This window comes from Ciona intestinalis, chromosome 8 (assembly GCF_000224145.3).
Source record: "Ciona intestinalis chromosome 8, KH, whole genome shotgun sequence".
NCBI lineage: Eukaryota > Metazoa > Chordata > Ascidiacea > Phlebobranchia > Cionidae > Ciona > Ciona intestinalis.
The window spans coordinates 5356263-5379025 of NC_020173.2; the positions used below are offsets into that span (position 1 = coordinate 5356263).

The 22763-nt window shown below is 39.9% G+C and overlaps 1 protein-coding gene across 9 annotated transcripts in view; it reads right to left on the reverse strand.

Moving 5' to 3' along the window:
• The window catches only part of LOC100187262 (agrin), a 56893-nt gene that overhangs the window by 30507 nt on the left and 3623 nt on the right, over nt 1-22763 (reverse strand). For all 9 annotated transcript variants that reach the window (XM_026835666.1, XM_026835659.1, XM_026835660.1 and 6 more), the window contains exons 4-5: nt 1116-1151; nt 726-956 (exon numbers count right to left, since the gene is read on the reverse strand). In XM_026835666.1, the coding sequence (XP_026691467.1) occupies nt 726-956; nt 1116-1151 (267 nt within the window). The remainder of the gene's footprint in view (nt 1-725; nt 957-1115; nt 1152-22763) is intronic.

The window sequence follows — 22763 nt, forward strand, 5'->3', positions numbered from 1 at the left end:
TTATGGTGGGGCTAGGTTATGAGATGTGTTTGGATAAGATGAGAAGATCGTTATCGAAACAGGAGTAACAGCAAGGGGTCGATACGTAAAGTCGGCATCGACGAGTGATGGCCCTTTTGCTTTCACTGTGCGCGAATGTAACTGGTGCGAAAAGGCTTGCGGTGATCGCATTAGCTAACGTTGGAATTTGCGGCTGCGTTAAAGTTCGTATTCTCGTTCTGTAGGTGTGACTTGACGCCGTTCGGACGTCGGAAACGTAGTTTAGTGTTATGTCTTAAAAATGTATTTCGGTTCTGGCACGGTGGGTGACAGAGTGATATAAATGCTCGCGAAACTGTAAGGATTATTAAGTATATACATATAACATAAGTCTACAGTTCGTATTAATACAAGCATTTGCACTCGTACAGATTGATTAAATCTATTCCATTTTTCTCTTAAAATGAACTTATTTGGGGTATAGGGGCTACACCTGTTATTTAACAAAACTTTCAATGTACTTTTAATTTTGTTGATGTTTCACTCTAGAACGTGAGTTTCTATATATATATGCTATAACAGGTGTATGCATTATTAATTATGGTGCGCGAATAGCAGCACAGTATTATTGCTGTCTTCTTTAATATTTAATAGTGGGATTTATAGGTCATTAAGTATAGCGAGAAAAAGGTCAAACATCAATACAACATAAGCAACGTGCTTTCTTTAGAAGGTTACACACTTACCGCACGATGTGGTGGCTTTAATTTTGATGCGGTGCTGCGCCATGCATTCTGCTGCACGCAGTCTGCATTCGTTAGGGTAGGTGACGCCATCCGAGCCACAAATGGGAGCGAGAATGTCCTCCGTTGTTGGGGAGGCGGAACAGGACACTGGAGGGCACACGCAAGTCGTTGTGTCTTCATCAACCGCCTGACAACTCGCACCGTAACCACAAAGCACTTCTTGGCAGGGATCTGTGGGCAAAGGTTATTTCAGATTGAATAATATTTTAAAACAACGCCCAGGTGTTTGGCAGTGAGTGAAACAAGTTTGCCTATGATGACTGCTATATGTCAAAATATAGAGAAAAAAATCGAAAAGTGCATGCGAAAAAATATTCACTCGCCACTTACCGCGTGGCTTTTTCGGTTCTTCTTTGATGCGTTTTCCTAAAACAAAGAACGGACGATTAGATCAATTTTGGCGGGATTTTCTCTTCAAAATTTCGGTAAAAAACTCGAAATGTGCCCGATCCTGACTATCGTGGGTTACATCACGTAACTCGATTCTAAACCTTAGAATGGGTGACATGAACGTCTAGAAAAGATGACAGCAGCACCTGGTCGCATGCAGCAGTTTCAAAGCAAATGGCGGCGACGAAAGATACGCGTTTTGATGTCCACAGAGATTATGAAATGCGTCGTCAGTCTGCGGCTCTACGCATTCCCGAAAGCGGTTTAGGAATTAAAATATTTTTGTGCCATTGCGGTGGTCTTTGAAAACATTTTTAATTTAAAAGACCTCAAACCATTGGAAATTGGAAGGTTTTTTCCCACTGACTGGTGCGGGTGTTGTATACTACATTCTATATGCGCAAAGCGTGTCACATTTTACGTACTTTACTGTGTACTACGTCACTCGGGAATTAAGTGGTGGCGCCCCTCCCTTTTGGAGTGGATATTTAAAAACTTGGTGGCGAGACTGGACTGTGAAAGAAAAGGCCACAAATACATAAGCTATGGGTATTGACTTTGACAGAAGGCTGTCTGGATTTACGCCCACAGAAGCGCCGGTAATCTCGACAAATTTGGTAAATTCGACACAAGTACACCATGAGAGCCTAAAATAACGTATTATACTGCGGAGGCGGACAGTGACTGAACGGGCGTGGGACTTACACGGTGGTTTGTAGACATAAGTACGGTTGTCTCGTGGGCATGAATCAGAGCTTACGAAACTGCCAAATTGATTATAGAATAATGTATTGACATATGGAAAGCGGTGGTGGCGAATCTCTTACTTTTGCTTGATGTATGATGGTGGTTTTTAGGTCTGGTGGGCATATGTTATGGGTATGCAACGGGAAACGCACCAGTTAATAATTTTGTTGCTTCAATGAACTAATGGATCTGGATTTACATGCGTCAATAGACCATGAGTTACAGATGGTTATTTCTAAGGACTAAACCTAAACTGCCTAGGGATACGTTAATGTTTTCAAACGACTTGTTTTGTTATATTAACAGACAACATACTGAATAGTTTCGGAATACAAAACATACAGTAGGGTAGGGTAAGATGGGACACCATTTTCACTTAATATCCAAATATCCTGATAATGTTTTAAACAATTAACAACGTTCTATGGAAGTCGTGACGATATGGTTTTATATTTCTTTGAATGTTCTTTGTTTACTATCAAATGGAACGAGAAAACAGATGGAAAGGGTGTCCCGTCTTACCCCACCCTACTATAATACAAAATATTCCATTTGCTGGTCAAAACTGCTTGAAATTATTGATCAAACCGGTTTGTTCCGGAATATACTGGTTCGGTTATTACATAAAACAAAACTCGTATTCGATTGGCGTCAAGGTTTTTACCTGATATTAAAAAACCGTGTCGGTTTTCGTAATTGGAAAACGAAACACATAAAGTGAAGAAGGGTAGCGGACAAAGTATGGTCATTAGCGAGCGTGGTAACACAACGGCAGCTTCTTATCATGGACTGTATCAACGGTATAATGTTTTGGCTCGAGCGGTTTGGTGAGCAGTTTAATTTCGATTAACCTCGAATGCGTATTAACATAAATTTGATTAGGAGACCGCCCAATGATTTGTATCTGGTGTGTCCATACAACAGTCTATAGCATGGAACTAAAACACTTCTAACAAACTGGTTAAAAAGTGAAATAGTTAGAAAGTGGAATTTGATAAAACTGGTTAAAAAGTGGAAGAGGCCGCCCGTTAAATTAATACCACAGGTGTATACATCGGGTAACTATACAACAGACTAGCAGCTAAAAGGCTTATAACAAACTGTATGGTTAAAAAGTGATTGAACTTTCTCGGAACGCCCGCGGTCGCGGTTGCTTTTACCGGGTTGACTTTTACAGGAGTTTCGCTTTTCCAGGGAGTTGTAATAAATCAAAATACATCTGTTATCTCTATTTCGGCCGAGATCGAAAATTCAGAAATTTTATTCTTTGTATTCATATTTGGTGGTCGTTGCACGGCGGCCTCGAAAGCTACGGTTGCTATATATGAGCATATATGGTTATGCAGAAGGATGGTACGTAATAGGGAACAGGTATGATCGTGACGTAGGTGCGTTTGCGTCATGCTGCGGGCTATGTGTTGAGAAAACGCAAACTCTGCAAGCTGGTATTTCTGGCGCATTATTGAGTTTGCATGATCGGTTAAGAAATTACCAAAATAGGCCAATGTTCTTTTTGCCCATATATACCGCAGTTTTAGAAACAGATTAAAATTGACCATATTAATACGTTTAGCGCTCTTGCAAGCGTGCAAACAAAACCAACGAAATTGTATACGCGGGTTTAATGGGCGGCTCTTTAAATTAAAACATAACGTTCGAAATGTAGAGTAGGGTGGGGGAAGATGGGACACCTTTTATCTCCATTTTCTCGTTCCATTAGGTAGTAAACAAAGAATATTCAAAAAATTATAAAACCGTATTCTTACGACTCCCATAGACCGATGTTAATTGTTTAAAATGCAATCAGGATGTTTGGATATTATGTGTTAAAGGTGTCCCATCTTCCCCCACCTTACTATATAATACGTGATGTTTAAAGGCCACGCAGTGTTAAAAATGCTTACAAGGGTAGAAGTGTTGAACCGAAGACATGTTGTTTGGAAATGGATTAGCAACTAACCGCGTTTAAGTAAGAACCGTAGTTATAGTCCGAAGAATCTACCGTTTCGCACGTTCGTTGCAAATCACTATGGTTATGGAGGTTGGCTGTTTTTTAATCTGAAAAGTTGTATTAAGCGATGGTACTGTACTATGGGGTAAGATGGATATCTTTATCACATAATATTCCGTATTTCCTGATGGTGTTTTCAACAATTACACAACCTGTTATAGTCGTGAAGAACTTTTTTCCATGGCGTGTTATAACAACTGTTGTTTTGCTGTTGATTCTCTTTTCTTTGTTCTTTAAATGGCATGATCTTAGCTATCATTTCGAAGAAATAAATAAATAAAATATACGTTTTAAGCGAGGACCCTTTATTGTGGTTATGCTTAGTCTGGTAGTGCACGGGGAGCCGACACTACCCGTGTTTTGTAATTCTAAGATCGCGATTAGTAAAACAAAAGGCTTCTGTGTAATGCAAACTTACTGAGTCAGACAAGATAAGAGAACGTGTAATTCACGAAACCACAGACTTACAGCTTGTACCTATTCATACACAAGATTCCAATATCAATGCCTCGGCGAAATACAAGTTAAACCGCATTAACTTGAACAAGATGCTTCGGCGATTTAGAATAGTTGATATTTTTAGCACATATTTAATTAGTTAAAAAAAAAATTTGATTTTTAAATTCATTAATATTCATGGATTTTTAAGTCACGGGCGACGACATAAATAAAAAAAATGAGCAAAACCAGCTTTCAGAATGACCGCTTGACTTCTCTGGGTTCTTATCGCCACTAGTCGAATGTCACGGCCCATTTGAACACGGGGCTAATAAAACAAAAGTCAGTGGACGGACAAATTGGGAGACACTATTACGGAGCTGCATATATGGCACATTCGTGGCGCGCATGCAGAAATGGGACGCACTGGACGATGCGCCGAATGCCTACCACCATATACGGATTGAAATTCAATTATTGCGTGTGGGTAACAAACCGGTACTCCGAAAATCTACGTAAAGCATTGTATGGGCAGATACGCACACAGTATATGCTATACGTTGACTAAATACTTTGGTAGTTCTACTTTATATTTACTGTGTATACTTCTAAGGTTTGGATTCGCATTTACAACATATTGTAGCAGGTGTGTAGCGTTGCTGTACGCAAGAGACTGAAACGGATATTATCTGCATCCAATCGGCACATTTGTGCGTACAGATACGATCACTAAGTTAGAATACGGACTCGGGGTATCGATAATGGATGAGGCTACGATTTGAAATAAACAAGTAATAGTAGATCCATGCTTTTGAGTACTTTGAAAGGTAGTTTATTCACCTTATCGGATAATGCCTGATTAATGAATCAGAATATTGTGCCAAAACAAGTTATTTTTAAATTCAGAAACCCAAGACGCCCGTTATCTTGAGATGAATGAGTTTTGGGGTGCAGGGGCACAAGAAAGATAATTAGCGCAAAGCTGTATGTTTTGAAACAAACAATCTTGTTTATTGAAAAACAAGATAAATAGGAACTGCCGATCTGGGCTTAAAACGCACTATATTTGCTACTTGTGTACAAGGAACTGGCAAACAAAGAACATTTAATGAATTATAAAACCGTGTCCTTACACGACTCCGCATAGACCGTAGTTAATTGTTTAAAACACAATCAGGACATTTGGATATTAGGTGATAACGGTGTCCCGTCTTCCCCTACCCTACAACATATGTCATATATGTCGGCAGTGCTAGAAAAAATGTTGTTTTAACACACGAAAACATATTTTGTATAGCACGAATTGGATCACTTCTTTTATAATACAACAGCGGTACTCTCGTAGTGGTTAGCTTATAATTTTGTGTATAGCTAACTTGTGTATTTAAAAGTAATATAATCCTGTTTTTTGTCGTGTCTCAAGGCTGTTAATATAAATTTCTGACACAATAATGAAAGAAGCGCATTCGAGCAAAAAGTACGAGTTGACTGAACGGCAATTTACGGTCCTAATCTCTCATATGTAAACTCTGTGGTTCAAGTTAGGGGTGAAATTCTCACCCAAATCGCTCGATCGCACGCTATTTCGGGTTTGGGCACCGGGGATTAGGGTTTATTTCTTATGCGAGGTCCCCAAGGGGTTATTAGGGTTCAAACCCACAGGTCAGTGAGGCAAGGCTACCCTATACATTATGGCGTAACATTGCCACTATGCATATAGATAGACGGTTATATACGGTAAGGCTATGGGTCAAATGACAAAGAATAAATGAAATAAGAAATATTTTAAGAAGAATTTAGCATTTTTCCCTACTTGAACGTGTTGTGTTACGTCTGAAAGGTATTTGTCGAAAACAAACAACAACAGTAATGCTAGGTTAAGGTATATTAAGTTAATACACATTAAAATATCATTATTGTTCCTGTAATATTACGCGAACTTTAACACACACCTGGCAGCAAATGGACCATGTTAAATCGTAATAGTGATCACTATTGTGGCGTCAAGGGCCTCGGTATAATCCACAAAAATCCGACCGATTTGCAGCAAACAGGCGGAAATAACGGCGCGACGAAAGTCGTGTTTACTAATAAGAATTGCGGGCGTGTCTGCTGAGGGCAAATACTGTGGCATATTTTCCATGCCACGAGAAGCCGAAATTTGTAAACTGTCCGCTTCTTAATAGCCTGCTTGGTTTACCAGTAAAGTAACTGGCGTAAATCCGCGTTATCCGTCAGTTTGATGGACGGAAAACTACTGCGTACGTCACACGCGGTAAAATGACATTTTCAGGCTAAAAGTGCAAAATATTTTAAGACGATTGATTACAAAAGTTATTTTGGAACAAGTTACATATATGCTGCTATACCAAAACAACAAAAATAAACCTAAGTGTGAAAAAAATGCGTTTAAGAAACATATCGGCTATCGGAGAGTTTCTGCTAAGTACCAGGATTAGATTACGTTGACAAACGTGGCAGAAATGCGAAAAATGATGAACGTTTTGGTCCGAGTTGTCAATAATTGCAACTGTCGCAGCGAACGTCGAAATCTTAAAATTCTGTTGTCCAACTAATGGTGTTTAGCTTAAGCTAGTGGCGAATACGTAATGCTGAATAAGGGCTACTGGTAGTTAAAGGCTATTAGTGCAGTTAAACTGCCAATGGAATGTATTTAAATGCGTCGGGGCTTCGGTTTAAGATATAGGCGGCGTTTAAAGGCTTTTTGGAGCCGTTTAAACATTGAGTAAAATAGCATGGGTAACGTTATATAGTGAATAATTCGGGTAGATAGTTTATCAGTGTAAATTGGGACGCAGTTACATATTGGGCTAAAATTGCTTATGCTTACTTTTCGTGGAGAAATTTGAACTCCAGGTGTTTTAACAAAATTATAACTTTGAGTGTGTGTGTTTTCGGGTAAAAATAGATCTGAACCTATAAACCTAATAAACAATTATATTGCATTCGCTTGCACGGAGTTTTATAAGCTTTTTGTGCCGTCAGTAATATCTCTGTAGAAAGCGTGCGAGGTGTACCTTACTAGTTAGAAACGGGATATTGAACAACTTAAACGAGCCTAAGATAGCGAAGATCTTTTTCAAGTTGCTGCAAAAACATGACCGCCGCTAAATAAACGAAATCTGCGGAACCGGACGCGGTAGGCATCAGTCGTAACTTTGCTCCATAAATCACTGTAAGAAGATCCGATTCGGACCAACGACAACGCGTGTTTTACTTGACAGAAGCCTCCTCGCCTTTAATGACGTCATTAATCACGCCGAGTGGCCATCCTCGTCACCTGCGGCGCCAACGAGTCGGCCGCTGAGCCGAAAATAAACGGGTAGTCCGAAATTAATGAACGCTCTAAAAACGCCAAATTTGGCAAGGTTGAAAAATTCGGAGAAAATACGCAACAGGCTGAAGTGGTATCGTGTTTAAAGCTTTTAAATGCGCCGGTGTAATAACCTATTCATACTCTACAATTCAACACTTATCGGCAGCTTTATAGGCAGATTAGACACAAATTTGCCTTTAATTTTATGCATAAAGAAGCTCGCTCTTTTTTCAGATTACAATACGAACTAGCAAATCTCGGCAGCGGCTTAACAACCGCAATAGAGGTCAGATTTAATCCGACCAAGGTTGCGGTAAAACAACACTAAGAGGAAGCGGAAATATGCGAACGTTGGTTAAGATTCCAGGCTAAGCGTGGAGAGCGTGCTGTGCCTGGTTATTTAACCGCATTGTGGCTGAAATATCGGGTGCTCATTTTTTCTCGCCTGTTTATATTTGTGATTTAGTGATCGTAGGGGGGCATGTGGTCTCGCGCTTTTGTGCGTGCGCGGGCGGGCGTGGAATGGCGCGATTGTCGTCAAACAAAGGCAGTCGTGACATCACAATAGCGATGCGGTCACGGTCGCTCGAATGACGTGTTGGAATTAAGGAGACCTTAAGTATAATGCCGGGTTACCTATGGTACCACAACATTGGACGTAATAGAATGCGACTTTAAACACATTGATGACGTCACCGGCTACGTCATTTATTGAAAGACGATGAAAACGTAAAGTCAAAATGATAAATTCTGAAGAAGGTCTAGGAACGCTAGAAATGTCAATGGCTGCTATTTTTGTGTACACATGCGGTGTTTGAATAAGCATATAGCGTTACGTGCCACACATTGATAAACTGCACTGACCATGAGGGATACGCGGGCGTTCTCAAATTGAATGTTCCATTGAATAAAGCCAACTGATAGACAGATAAGCATGCGATGTTTAAATTGATGTTCGCAAAGAAATATTTTAAATACCGAACTCAAGTTTTCGACTGTGTCTGCTTTGCGAAATACATAACATATATAGTAGGGTAGGGGGAGATGGGACACTTTTAGCACGTATTGTGGGGTATAGGCAACTGTACTAAACAAAAAATGCCTATAACATTTCAGTCGCATATTTAACGGTATAATTTACACCGATAAAACCCCACAAACACTAAATTCTCGCGGGTATTGGCTGACATCAGAATGTCGGTTGCGTAAACAAAATGCGATTCTATGGTTCAATGCGTTTTGCGACCCGGCCTCTGTTATGACGTAACAAGCAGCATTGTCGTGCGCGACAGCAGCGAACTCGGGTTCCGCTACGGAAAGTCGCAATTCGAATCCTCGCGCGCGATTGAAGACTGAAAAACAAAGTGACCCTTGATCTACAAAGCAATCCGTCCAGCCATGTCACTCTCCTTTTTAATCGCATCGCTAATGCGACTGCTAAAGCCGCGGATTGAGACAAACACCTTTCTACTTTGATTGACAGCCCGTAAGTATGACGTCACCCCTCCGAACTCTGTTTTTTGGGAAAAAAGTTTTTGTTGCGTTTTTACGTACCTCGGAAATTTGCTGGCAAGGTTGAACCCAGCGAAAACATCTGGTTGTACCGAAGCGTAACATAACACCAAGCGCCTACATAGATCGTATAGGATTAACGAGGCGCAACAATGTGTATAATTCATGCTGTTTACGCTCCAGGTCCTAAGACAGCCGAGCTGGGGTCTGCAGAGCATTTCGCTATAACGCTATTAATTATTCAGGGGCCAATACTTTACCATAAGCTCGTTATTTAGTATACGGAAAATTGAATACTGTAGCGATGTAATGCACCGCCGAGCATAAATACCAGCGGTTATTAAAAATGGAATCAATTAACCGGCATACGATGCGGGAAATACCGCAGAGGGCGTGCAGGGTCGCGGCCCCGGGTATACACTGAGATATGTGGATTTGGATAGGAGCTCGTAACAGAATAAGGGATTACGGTTCATGCACCTGTGGCGGGGTTACCTATCGGTTGTGATGATGCAACACATTTTGGTGACAATTGTTAATGTCAAAAAGATGATATAAAATTTTGAAGTTTTTTATAAAAAAACAAACGACGTAGTTTTTCATTTTTAGGGTATTTTTAGCAGACCAGACTGGGAATTTCTGACGATTTGCCTAATTAGTATTCTCATGGTAAGTCTGGATTCCTTATTTGATTATTCATTCCTTTCCCCAGGATGAGGTTAGAGTCAAGTACTACAGGAAACCACGGCCGGTTAGAGAAAGCAATTAAAATTCGGGTCGAGTCGTCTTGGCTAATTGGTCCAATCCTGATTATGCAAAGATTATTAAATCATCCATCAAGGGTGTATTAAGATGATGGGATTGTGACGAAGGGCGGTTTTATCTGGTTATGACTGGTTTAATCCTGAAGCCGCTGGCATTATAACACGTATAGAGATTTACGCTTTTTACTTACAGCGCATATTTGCGTGGGATTTTTAAATATAGCAGTGTGGGGAAAGATGGGACACATTTGGAACATATTATCTGAATATTCCAATCGTGTTTTAAAGAATTAACAACGGTCTGTGGAAGTCGTAAAGACATGGTTTTATAATTCTATGAATGTTCTGTGTTTACTACTAAATGGGATTAGAAAATAGAGTTAAAAGATGTCCCATCTTTCCCTACCATACTGTATAAAACGAATGTTCACCGTTTATTAGCGTTAGTGCGTGAAATTGTAACTTTGATGGGTCAACACTGCATCAGATGTTTACAAATCCTCCGGCAACACTCGCGAGCGGAAGCGGATAAAATCTCGATCTAAACAAACGGGACAGGCGACAAGCAGAGATTAGGCTCGGACCTAGCAGTCTTACAATGGCTGTAGACCTGCGAATGGCTAAGTATCGAATTAATCACAATCGAAGCTGTTTTCAAAACAAACTGCAAGGCTTACGTTCACTGCCTTGCCATGATACCGAACACCACATGATAGATTGGCCAACTGCGAACGATCCTTAGCGATTTAAATGCAACTGTTACATTACAACGAAAACTTTATTACGTTACGGAGAAATGAAAGTATTTTGAAATGAAAGTACAAATAATTAAAAAATTTACCGTTTAAAACAGTTTCTTTCTTGTTAAAAAGTATAATATTGTTTTATGTACGTGTATTCCGTTAGCACTGAAAGCAATTTCGTTTAACGACTGATATACGACTGACAAATCGTCCTCTGTAAACATTGACAAGTTTAAGTTTTGCCTGAGGGTTTGTCGATAAAGCTGGCGACACGAAATGGTGTAGGATCACACAACGTATGCGGATTTCCACAATAAGCATGACAAGCCGCATTAACCGAAGCACACGAAGTTCAACGCGGCTCAGTGTGGCGATATATGAACTAAAACACGCCAAATATGTGAATTTCACATTCTGATGCAACCACAACCAGTGACGAAATGTCGTTTTTCGTTTCTGTGTAAATAAAACTTGCGCCCAGTGAATAAGCTATTTTTCCTATGCTATTTTTTCGTATCAGGCTGTTATATGCATGTGTGCTTGGTTTAGTCGCAATTCATAAAGTAGTAAAGTACTGTGGGGTAAGATGGGATACCGTTAGCATAAATATCCCACATTTCCCAATCGTATTTTTACGAATTGAGGTAAATTCTACAGCTCTGGCAACATACGGTTATACATTTCTGAAAAGTTTCTTTGTTTACCATCCAATTAGACGATAAAAAGAGTGAAAACATGTCCCATCTTACCCCGGCCAATAATAGGCTGTGTTTTAATTTTGCCACAGATAATATATATATATATTTACAACAATAATTAGAAATAGAACATTGGTGGTAATACATACCGAAATATTGCGTATATGACAGTTAACAGGTAACGTCCGATAGTTAATAGCAACGTGGCAGCTCGCGCCCGGTTCTTCACTACCATTATACAAGGATAGTAGAAGCTGCCGCGACCGCAACAGGAAATGAAATGGATTTAAAATGCGCTAATAAAACGGGGACTGACAGCGTCACACGAAGGTGTACGAACTGCGGTTTGACGCCGGAGGAATTTGCGTGAACTGTTACGAAATTTACACGCTACCTAGACACTGACGTTCCGCAGTGGTTTTAAATTTCAAAACTTCGATTTTTTTTAATCCGTATTCTTAGTATTAAATATATGATTTACGCGAAACACACGCTACAAAATACTGGATTGAGACTTCGGTTTTAGCTATAACGGGGCTTGGAATAAATAAAGTCAGTTCTGCCATAATACAATAAAAACTAGAATTTCAAACAGTCTGTACAATACTTAAGTATTAAAACTCCCAGTATAGGTATAGGCCATTCCTTGTAGGTAGAAAGTTACTTTAATTAAACAGATTAAACAGCTTTAAAAATATGTGCAAAGGGGAGTAAAAAAAATAAATAAAAACTACCGACAATTTTTTGAAGTTGACCTAACGTAAGCATCCATATTATAAACCGTTGACATAGAGACGTTACACTAACGAGGTGCAAGACAAGTGTAATGGGGTAACAAGCTTCATTGATATTACAAGGGCTGCTACACGCAGGTGCACGGTTGCTGCGAATTGAACCATGTATAGTTGTATGTGATTTATGGCACTGACATTTCCTCAACCACGTATCGTAACACAAGGCTCAAGTATTGCATGCCAGGCTTAAGTGGGTATTCAGTTGTATAAACCAAGAGATCTTCCTGGATTTGCATGTGCAATACGATGGGGTAGGATGAAATACCGTAATAGAACCTAAACCCGATATTTCCTGATTGTATTTTATACAATTACCAACACTCATATATAGTCATAAATAGTCGCAAGTCTGCGGTTATATGATGTCCAATCTTACCCCAGCCAGTCTACTATAATACCTGTACAGAATAAATAAGAATATGAGACGACTTTAACAGCATTCACTTTGTGTTGTAGCGATTGAAATCAACTTCACGCTTTGGAATAAAACATGTTGTAGCATTTGGCCGGCGATAAAACAACAGCGGCCGGGAAGGTGGCCGAGAAACGACGCTTTACCGAGATGTGTCGTAACTAGACGGAAACCGTTGTTGACAATGAAAAGATTGTGGAACGACTGCCCGCTTACCACAAAAGGTGGAAACGTCAGACGTTAAATTGTAATGGCGCAGGTGTCGGCGTATTTATACCCCTATAGAATCCGTTATACTGTAAGTTCCCTCCTTCCCCGGCCTATGTTATAGTGCGTCGAAAGCGAGAAACGTCATGATTTCCATTGTCATTGCACAATACGCCACACACAGCGAATGCTACGTATATACAGACAGCAGGAAAGATCGAAGTTTTAAAGCAAAGGCGTCTGTTGCAACGTAAAGCTGACCTTTCTAAAAAGCTACATTATGTGCACTGTTCCTGAACCGCAAAAGGAACGGAATACAACACAGTTCGTATATATACTGTCTGTTAAGTGTTTGGGGTACGGAAAACGATTTTCGTGAGAAACTTACATAAAGGCGGTCATAACCTCCATGAAGCTGTAATCAAAATCGAGCCTTTGATGAAAACAACCACCGATGGACATTACGGACGTATACAAGCACCATACAACACCAGCTGATTGGGATTAGAGCTTATGTTCTCACGCCTGCTGGAAAAGGTGCCACTACACTAAGTATACCAGCATGTTGGGAATGTCCAAATTCCGTCGTATCATATAGTAGAGTATACCATATCCTCACGACTCCCATATACCGTTGTTAATAGTTTTTAACACGTTCCGAATATTTAGATATCATGTACTAAAGATGTCCCATCACACCCCCGACCATACTATGCTATCGAAAGCTCTATGATATTTTTAATAACTGGACATGACCGGGACCTTTTCACCGGCAAAGCAAACATAGAATATCCGCTTTCAAGCTAACCGGGTGGCCTTGATGGTTCGAACAGACCAGTGTTTCTCAACCAATGGCATATATAAATGTATATCATAAGAGATGTATATATGATTCTTATATAACTATTAGTTGGACTTGATTTTTAACTGTAAAATTTTCGTAAAAAAATCCTTACTGTATTGAATGCATTTAGTATGACATGCTTATACCCACTTGTTAGCACAATCTCATTTAGGTTTGTGCAGAATGTACTTGGTAATAAAAAGCAGTTTAATCGTTAAACAGTTGCAAATATAGACGTTTTATCGAACCTATATAATAAAACGTCTTGTGGTATTGTTGCAAGGTGCGAGACAGCGAAACAGGATGCCAGTGAAAATAGTTCGGGGCAGAAAATGCTGGGAAACACTGGCATATTCTGGCAGAAGGAATGTTATGTCTGGAAAAGATATTTACTTTTGCCGGTAAACTGTATAACCCGGCAGTAAGCGTGGCCTCTATTTGCTTATGCACGTTTCGGAGCGACACATCACAGATCAGAGGTCGTAAATGACTTTTGCCGAATGACAACTGTACGGTCAGTGACAACAAATAGGGTTACGCCTCCGAAAACGGGGACGTAAAAAGTCAACATTACCCAATACGTGAAAAGCGTTTGGAGAATAGCAAAGTACGGGCGGTTATATTAAATATAAAACGTTTTAGAAGTTTTACAATTTACTCCGACGCTTTAATCCTAAAGCGGAATCTCATAACTTTTCCTATGTTTGTCTCTAAGTATTAATATAGGCCAAGAATGTTTGTAGATCAGAGTAGTCACTAGTCACCTATGTTAGCGGAATTTTATGCGACCAGCAAAGAATCATCGGAATTCGAGTTGATAATTACAACCAGTCTTCCGTAAAGCAAACGTTCGTGGGTCGCTAACGAAGCGCTACCTTTTATGACCTATTGGAACGGCAATACAATAAAAATTCCGTACGTTTAAGCTCTTTCTACGGTGCGAGAAATGTTAAACAGAATATAGTAGGGTTGGGGAAGATGGGACACTTCTTTATTTCATTTTCTTGTCTCATTTGTGTAGTAAACACAGAACATTCAAAGAATTATAAAACCATGTCCTTACGACTTCCATAGACAGACTGTTGTTAATTGTTTAAAACACAATCAAGAAACTTGAATAGTATGTGCTAAAGATGTCCCGTCTTCTCTCTATATGTAACAGCAAAGAACACCTAATGATTGTAATACTTTTTTGGCATTTCGAATAGACAGTTATGATTTAAAACAAAAAAAAACTCATGCAAATATTTTAACTTTTTTATTGCATTTACTATCAAGTATATGACTATAGGCCTAAAGTTTCATGGCAAGTTGCGCGTATGAGCGTTAATAAAAAGCTTTTGTTGTCGCACTGAACGCCTCGTTCACTTTTGCTTGTTTTACTGGGCATGGCTGGGTAGCTAGCAGGTTATATGTACGTAACTGAATTGCGATTATGACAAAACCAAAGCGATTGTGCGTCTTGCCTTTGGCTATACGTTTGATGCAAAGTGCTCACAGTAAAATAAACTACAAACAGATATTGATATCAAATCAAACGATCTAAGCACTATGTATGCGCAGAAATAGAACTGTTTTGGTCGAAAACGATATATCTTTAAAAAAGTGCCTTTGCATACTTAATAGGTCACTAAATAAATAGCAGGACAGATATTTTAAGACCACAGCGTTTATCAAACTGTCCAATATAGGTTGTTTAAAACTGTAACATTGCTGGAATAGTTACGAGGTAATACAGCGATGTTGCAAAACACTGGACTTTGTGCACAAATATTGGTGCACCTACTTCGACAGTCAAGGTAATGGGAAAGCAAATAACAAACGATATGCTCGAATGGAGAAAGTGTCGTAAAATATGATTATGGCTCTGCAGAGTTGCGGTTGGGGTTTTAAAAGTGACTATCATACAAAACTTGTCGTTTTTAATATAGATTATTTCTTTTGAAATTACACGTATTCTAGGGGATGTGTGCTAGACACGTTTGAGTTTGCGGTGAAAGAAATCTATGACTAGATCAGGTAAGCTACTGACTGGTGTGTACTGTGTACTCATATGACGGATACTGCGGTTTTGCTAGCTTCATTACTGTTTGACCAGAAACGAGAAACAAAAACACGGTTGCCTAAACTGACGTGTTACAGTTTTGGAAGGGATAAACTAACAAATTTGTATCAAGTTTATTTCATAAATCCCTATAGAGCAACAATTCACCACAAAACACCGTTTGGGGAGAGAATTCTGTCAGATTTTAACTAGAAACAAAAATGTTGACCATTTTAAACGGTATTTGGAGAAAGATTTAAGCTGGTTTGGGGCTTTGTGTAAAACCTTAATCAGCACAAAAGATCTGGTGCCAGACTAGCTGAAAATTCGAACAAATAAACAAGTACAGCTTTGGTAAGACAATAGTTAGCCAGGATCAAAGGGGTTTCGACACGGACGGTACTGGCAAGAATTACGAAAACAAACAACGCTAAAAATGCGCTTAGAATCAAAGAACGCTAAACAAACTACCGCAGTGGGGAGGGGGCAGCGGCAAAATAAAGTATCTTAAAAGACCCACTGCAGAATGCGATTAGCTACCTGCCAAATTAGCAAAATTAGACGACTTCAAAATAAAATGGGGTTTATACAGTGGGCTTATTGATTTGACTATAAGTTAATTATAAGACCCATACGCACTGTGTGACCCACGTAACAATATATATGCACACTGATAACGCTTGAAAAGCAATTGACGACAAATCCGTGAGCAAACAGCTATGTTTGTATTGGACGGTGAAGGATAACTGTTGAAACTGGTTCGAAACTAAAATAGTTAAGATACATAAAATAAATGGGGACATTCTGACAAATTGTTAGTGATCTAGTTTTTTCTTAAATGTGAAACGGAAGTGTGGGCTTACTTGGTAGGGAAAGGACAAAGTATTTATGAAAGGAATGTCTGCGAAATGGTGGAGTAATGATCAGTTTGTTTGCGGCAAAGGTGCGATTATCGGTCGCACTTGATGCTCGGTAACAGTTGAGTCGATCGAAGGTACGGCGTAACTGGTCGCGAGAAGCATAATTCGATCAAAGGCGCATTGGCGGGGCCATTGTTTACAGAACAAGGGGCATTGTTTACGAAACAGCGGTTTCCTAACAGAGAAAGCGATCGGATCGAGTTTCATGGTCCACAATGGAGAGGGCGGTAGTGGGGTTCATGGGGCAAGACATCGAAGGCCCAGTAAAATGTAATTCAGATCTTTGGTCGTTTCGACTGCTCTCATTCAGCGCTAATCCCCGTAAGACTGTGTCAAACGCTGGAATAAAAGCGCCCCCCGTTTTCCAATGGATCAGAGCAGACAGGGCGTGCATAAACAAGCAATAATAATCCAATAGAGCGATCCACTTACATATGTACGTGGAAGTGTTTTTCGCTGCTTGGGAATTTCGTATCACAGCAGTGTCCAAGCTTTTTATTGACCCATTGACAAACCATTGATATATCTTGCGTCATACTGAATTCAATTTAAAGAAATCGAAACAATGATTGCCAAAAGGAAGTTTAATCATTGAATATCGATATAAGGTGTTGGCTTTCACATTACGAACTTTATTAAAAGGGCAATGTGACTTTGGATGTTTTAAAATAATCACAAAGCGTTTTTTTTTCAATTACATTAATGCTTCCCGATAAAAGCCATTAGGAAACTGAACCATACAGTGTATATATGGCATACACAATAGCAGGTTGGAACTGACCAGTTTCACAGCGATTGAATTCCATTAGACGTTGGTCACATTTGAGCGGATAATCTTTCAGACATGGCAGGATTCGTCGCTCCCTCAAACAAGGTACATGTATTGTGTTCGGGGGTCCAAGCTGGATAGAATGACGCAGGAAAATCACGCCCATAAGATGAACAAAGGGATCGGCGCCTACTAAAGACTATTGCCTTTAATCTTGGAGCACAAAGCAGGAATGAACTAATTTTTAGATAAGGGTTCCGACCACACGGATTTTTACTTTGTATTTTAAAGGCGATTTTCTAAACAATTGGGGCAATTTCTTAATAGTGAAAAACCACGTTTTTTTGCTACTGTTACATGATATGCATCACTCAGCGAAAATTGACAGTTAGAATAAGAAGTCGGTGAATTCGACTCGCCGTCAACGGACCTGTCAATCACCATATTCTCATCAATAGAGAACTAAAGGAAGGACGAATTTTAAGTGGATTCCCCACTTAGGACAATTAAGTTGAATTGAATCAATGGTTCTTCACTACTCGATCAATAACATTGATTTTCCGCGTTAAACGACAAAGCAGGAGCCGCGGCATAGGGAACCGAGAGACTCCACAGTCGTTTCAATGCTTGGTCCCACGACACTAATTGAATTTCGGGGCCCAGCGCTCCTACATAGATGCACTTCACGCTTATTGGCTTATCGACCGGTTGCATAATTTCTTCAGCTTTATTATGCACTGGTTCAAAGACTTAATGGTTATTCGGGAAATTAAATTCCGCTGACTTTGACCAGCAGGGGGGTTTTATAACACGACAGCTTGTACTTGTGGCGATTTTTCATACATAAAAAAGCGGGGTAAGATTGACTGTAATTTGGGAAGAAAGACGAGCGTCTTGTCTCGCTAAGTAAGCGGTTTTCACCTCTCTGCACTTTTTCTTTTTTAGCATCCAAAAGAGACGCGAAGCATGTAGATTGAACGGCCTGATTAGCGTGTTTAATGACCAGTATTAACTTGTATAAACACGAGTCTTCTCAGGATGATTAAACGGCATCCGAACTAATTGGACGCTGTTTGTTTAACCCGTCTGTGCAGTTCACAGTTCGCACGCATACACGAAGACGCGTGTCGGACAGGCACTAATTAATCAGGGTAAACAACGAGATAATACACATAATATACACAATACACACTATAGACGGGTGTCACTGTCTTGTCGCTGAAACAGAGGGTTTCAAAGCTTGTTATAAAATAGTCTTTATAGAATTGAAAACCTATCTCAAAGGGCTAAGTTATTTTTGGATGATTTCCAAGTAAAATATTCCTTGGCTCGTGTACAAGCAGATATAAGTTCGTTCTAACCGAGTTCTGTGAACCCCAATTCAAACGTTCATGGTCTTTCTCTTTGGGGAACGTTCATTTGTTATCCAGAAAGATTCGTATTCTGATATGGGAGTACATCACCGTTGTGGCATGTTTTTGCAAGGAAACTACCCCGGGATTTCATAACCAACTGTATCCGTTTATGTTTTGAAAGTTTTCCAGACTGAGATGGTTTCATAGGTTCATGGGGAGTAACGCCGATTTCAGAAACTAAATCTATTTATAACTATTGACCCTTTAGATAACATGGCATTGCAGTTTTGATATTACACCTGTATGGCTGGAAAGAATTAATTAATTCTTCACATAGTTGACCGCATGTATGTATATATATATATATTTGTGTATACGGGCGTCGGGTGATTGCTTTTCGTCATGTGTGGCCGAAGAAGCGGTCAAGAGGTCAGCTGCTGGACAGCAAGATTCGTTCGTTTTTTGACGTGATCGGTTTACTGTGACGTAACACTTCCGCGTCGGGAACGAGAACCGACTTCCCACGTCGGATTTATGATTGTTCGACAACAAACAGCTTGAGATTGGCCTTGGTCGCTTGTCATAAACACGAATACGAGTGAATTTTGTTTGAAAATCTGGGTGGTCGTAATGCATTGATCTGTCGATGACAGAACATGCAGGGCCAGCTGTGGCAGCGGAAACATTCAGTTTGATGAAAGCTTCTTAAGCATGACAAGTGTACGCTGTCAATGATAGCTTGTTTAGACATCGCCGAAAAAAATCGAAGTAAAAATGCCAAAAAATAAAAATTCGAACAAAAAGTGCTAAAATTTAAAATTCGAAAAAAAGGGGGGAAATGCTGAAACTTTGGCATCAATGGGTTGTATAGGTTCAGGTTTGGAGAATTTAAAAAAAGCAAACTTGAAGTAATGCTTTGTTGTTGGGACGTCGGTATTTTTGTGGCAAGCAGCACAAAAGATGTGATTCAAGTCAGAGTTGTATCTGTTTACAGCTATTAGCAATTGCGGTGTCGCGCGCCAAGCTGTGTGGTCTGTACGGTTTACTGCGATCGAACCAACCGGGTTAAAAGTCATCACAAAAACGGAATCGAGTTCGGGTTGTTCCTTCACTTTCCCTAGCGAAGATCAAAACATGCTAAGCCGCAGTGGTAAGACATACTTGCTGGCTCGGGGGGTTGCATTGCATAGCCGCAGACTCGGTTTGGGTAAATTCTCTACCCGTGACCCAGTCGTGAGCTAAGCATACGTTGGGCCGGAGTTTGGGACGGAAAACGCCGCCGCCGACCGCAAATATGCCAATGTCAGGTTTGGCTCTTGCAATTTAGCGGAAAATTATCTAAAGTGGCATTGTGTGTGAATCAAAGCATTCTATTTTCGGTGTCGCCGGTATAAGGGAGTCGTCTGGAAAGCGACATCCGCTTACAGGAATGATAAATAGAAGTCAATTGAATGATCAAAATAAGCCACTGACGTCATATAGAAAGTGAATATGAGACGTACATATGCTCATAAATATCATATTTCGACGGTTGACAAGAGTGCCAGCGAAAGAATGGCTGGTTAAATTCCATAGGAGCAAGACATGTATACCTGATTGTGTATGCTGCCAAAAACACGACTCTGGACCGCATTCGCAAAGCAAGTTTCGGTCCAGTTCCCTAAGTATTTTTCTCTATGTATTTTCGCATACACTAGATTTCCTGAGGCGTGGAAGATAACCGGGTATATAGGTCCAGACAAAGTGGTCGGAAGCAATGATAATGGGAAAGGAAAAACATTTCAATAGCTATGGGAAGTAGAAGCACATCGAACTTAGTTTACGAAATACAAAACCGCTAACTTCACGCTTAGACGGAGAGATAAGTTTCGGATACAAAGCACTGCGTTTTACAATTTCACTATCGAATGTCCGTTGTTGTACCGGAGCGAGTCTTTGGGTTGATACTAGCAATATTTTCGGCCTTTTAGGTACAGAGGATGTACTGTGTCATATTTGGTTTTTGTTTCGATGGATCCATACACATCTGAGGTCTGGATTTAAGCCGAACGCATACAACGCTCAATGGGGGTTCTTTCATTGCACTGTAGATTGATTTAAGAGGCGCTTACACTGACAGGGAGCGCACGTTGTTCTTGTACGTATATACACCTGGCGATTGGGCATCTGCGTTGAGATAAGCACTATGTGTGGTCCTGTGGGTCCGGTGCAGTCTCATAATTGTGAAGTGCTCGGATTAAAACGCAATGTACTCAAGTACGAGCATTGAATGCGAACGATAAGCTGTGATTCAGCTTTATTAACACACAGTGTAAGTAACCTACGGCGAGACAATAAATAAGATCTATGAATAAACGATTGTGCCCAGTAGCGTCCATAAACCGTAGTTGCTTAACGGTTTTTGATTTTCTAACTTTTAAAACTCGATCTTTTGAAATAAAGTTTAACAGTTGACAATTAAATTTTTAAAATACCAAAAATTGAACTTAATTGATAAATATGCCCAATGACCCATTTGGGCTTAAAACCGTTGAGTGCCTATAATATATGCTACGGTACCGGAAAAGTTTTAGGACATTTAAAAAGGACGTTCGTTACAGTGAATACTTTGGCTTAATATAACTCATGACAATAGTATAGAAAGACACAGTCACGACCGTGCTATGACATTTGCGTCCACTTTGGACATTAAACAGGAAACTGGTAGGGTGGACATCGTGGAAAGTAACGGAAAAAATATCCAAGAGTTCGGAAATAACTTAAGAAAGTTGTTTTGGGCCACGCGCACTATTAAAGTATTCACTGAGGGAAAACAGAAACAATCTGAACATTGTTTAAACTTTATACCATTACCTAAATGTATCGGATTTGCATTCAACATTATTAAGTTGCTTGACGTTGAGATAATAGAGACAATCCTTGTGTATCAGATGCAGTTTTAAAATTGCATTCAACATAGCTGGTTCACTTCTTGTGGTAAAAAAAAACAGTTTTCCGCATTAAAAAATCCAAAAAAAGAAAGCAATACTTCGGTATATATGGAACATTATTTCAACAGACGTATGCTGTTTAGCTTTGCATTCAGTATTTAGGTAAAACTTACAAGTTGCATTCAAAACTACAAAACAGATAGCGTATGAATATGAACCCTCAAAGTTGTAGTTCTACAGTTGGTATAGAATTTTTATAAGCATCTGGAGGCGTTAATATAAAACCCAGCATGCTACAAAGGCACGCGTGGATGGTACTTAAGTAAAAGGCGTGCGTTCTTGGCTGAAAGCCCGAACTATTGGAGCGAATATAGTCCAGCTTTACGGACGAGAACCTTGCCAAATTGCATGCGAGTAGTGTTTACACAAATCACACAATAATTCGAAGCGAAACACAGCGTGCTAGTTTACTGGCTTGGACATAATGGAGAGTCCTATATATTTTTGTCCGCCTTTAACGGGTAAGCGGCGGCAGCGATTAACCTGTCTTACGGCGAGACCTCGTCGGTCTTACGTTTTACTAAGCAGGTTAAGACAACAAAGCAATGTCGACTATATTCTGGCAGCAACCGAGACAAGACGTATAGACCTATATACCAATTGTGACTTTTTGGTTCATTAAAGAGATAGCACAGTGCGTGCTTGAACGGCGTCGCAAAATTGCGGTTCCAAACGAAATGCGGCGTCTAAGCACGAATCATGAAGTATCTACTGGCACCAGGACGTTAAAACAAAATATTTTCTAAAAAATTGAAGTCTTTAAAAGCATTCGCGTGAAGCCACTGTTGTGAAATGTGTGGCCACTGCTTGAAGTTATAGTGATAAGCGGGTGTAGTAGACGCCCATGTTTATACACGGAAATGGGTGAGGTGTGGACCGGTGTTTCGTCTGCGTTTGGCAGAAAATTGGATAATTTGCAATGTCGTGTATTTGCTGTGAAATAATTGTTTTCTCTTTGCCATTTGGGTTAATGCCACACACCTGCGGCATGAATATAAAGCTG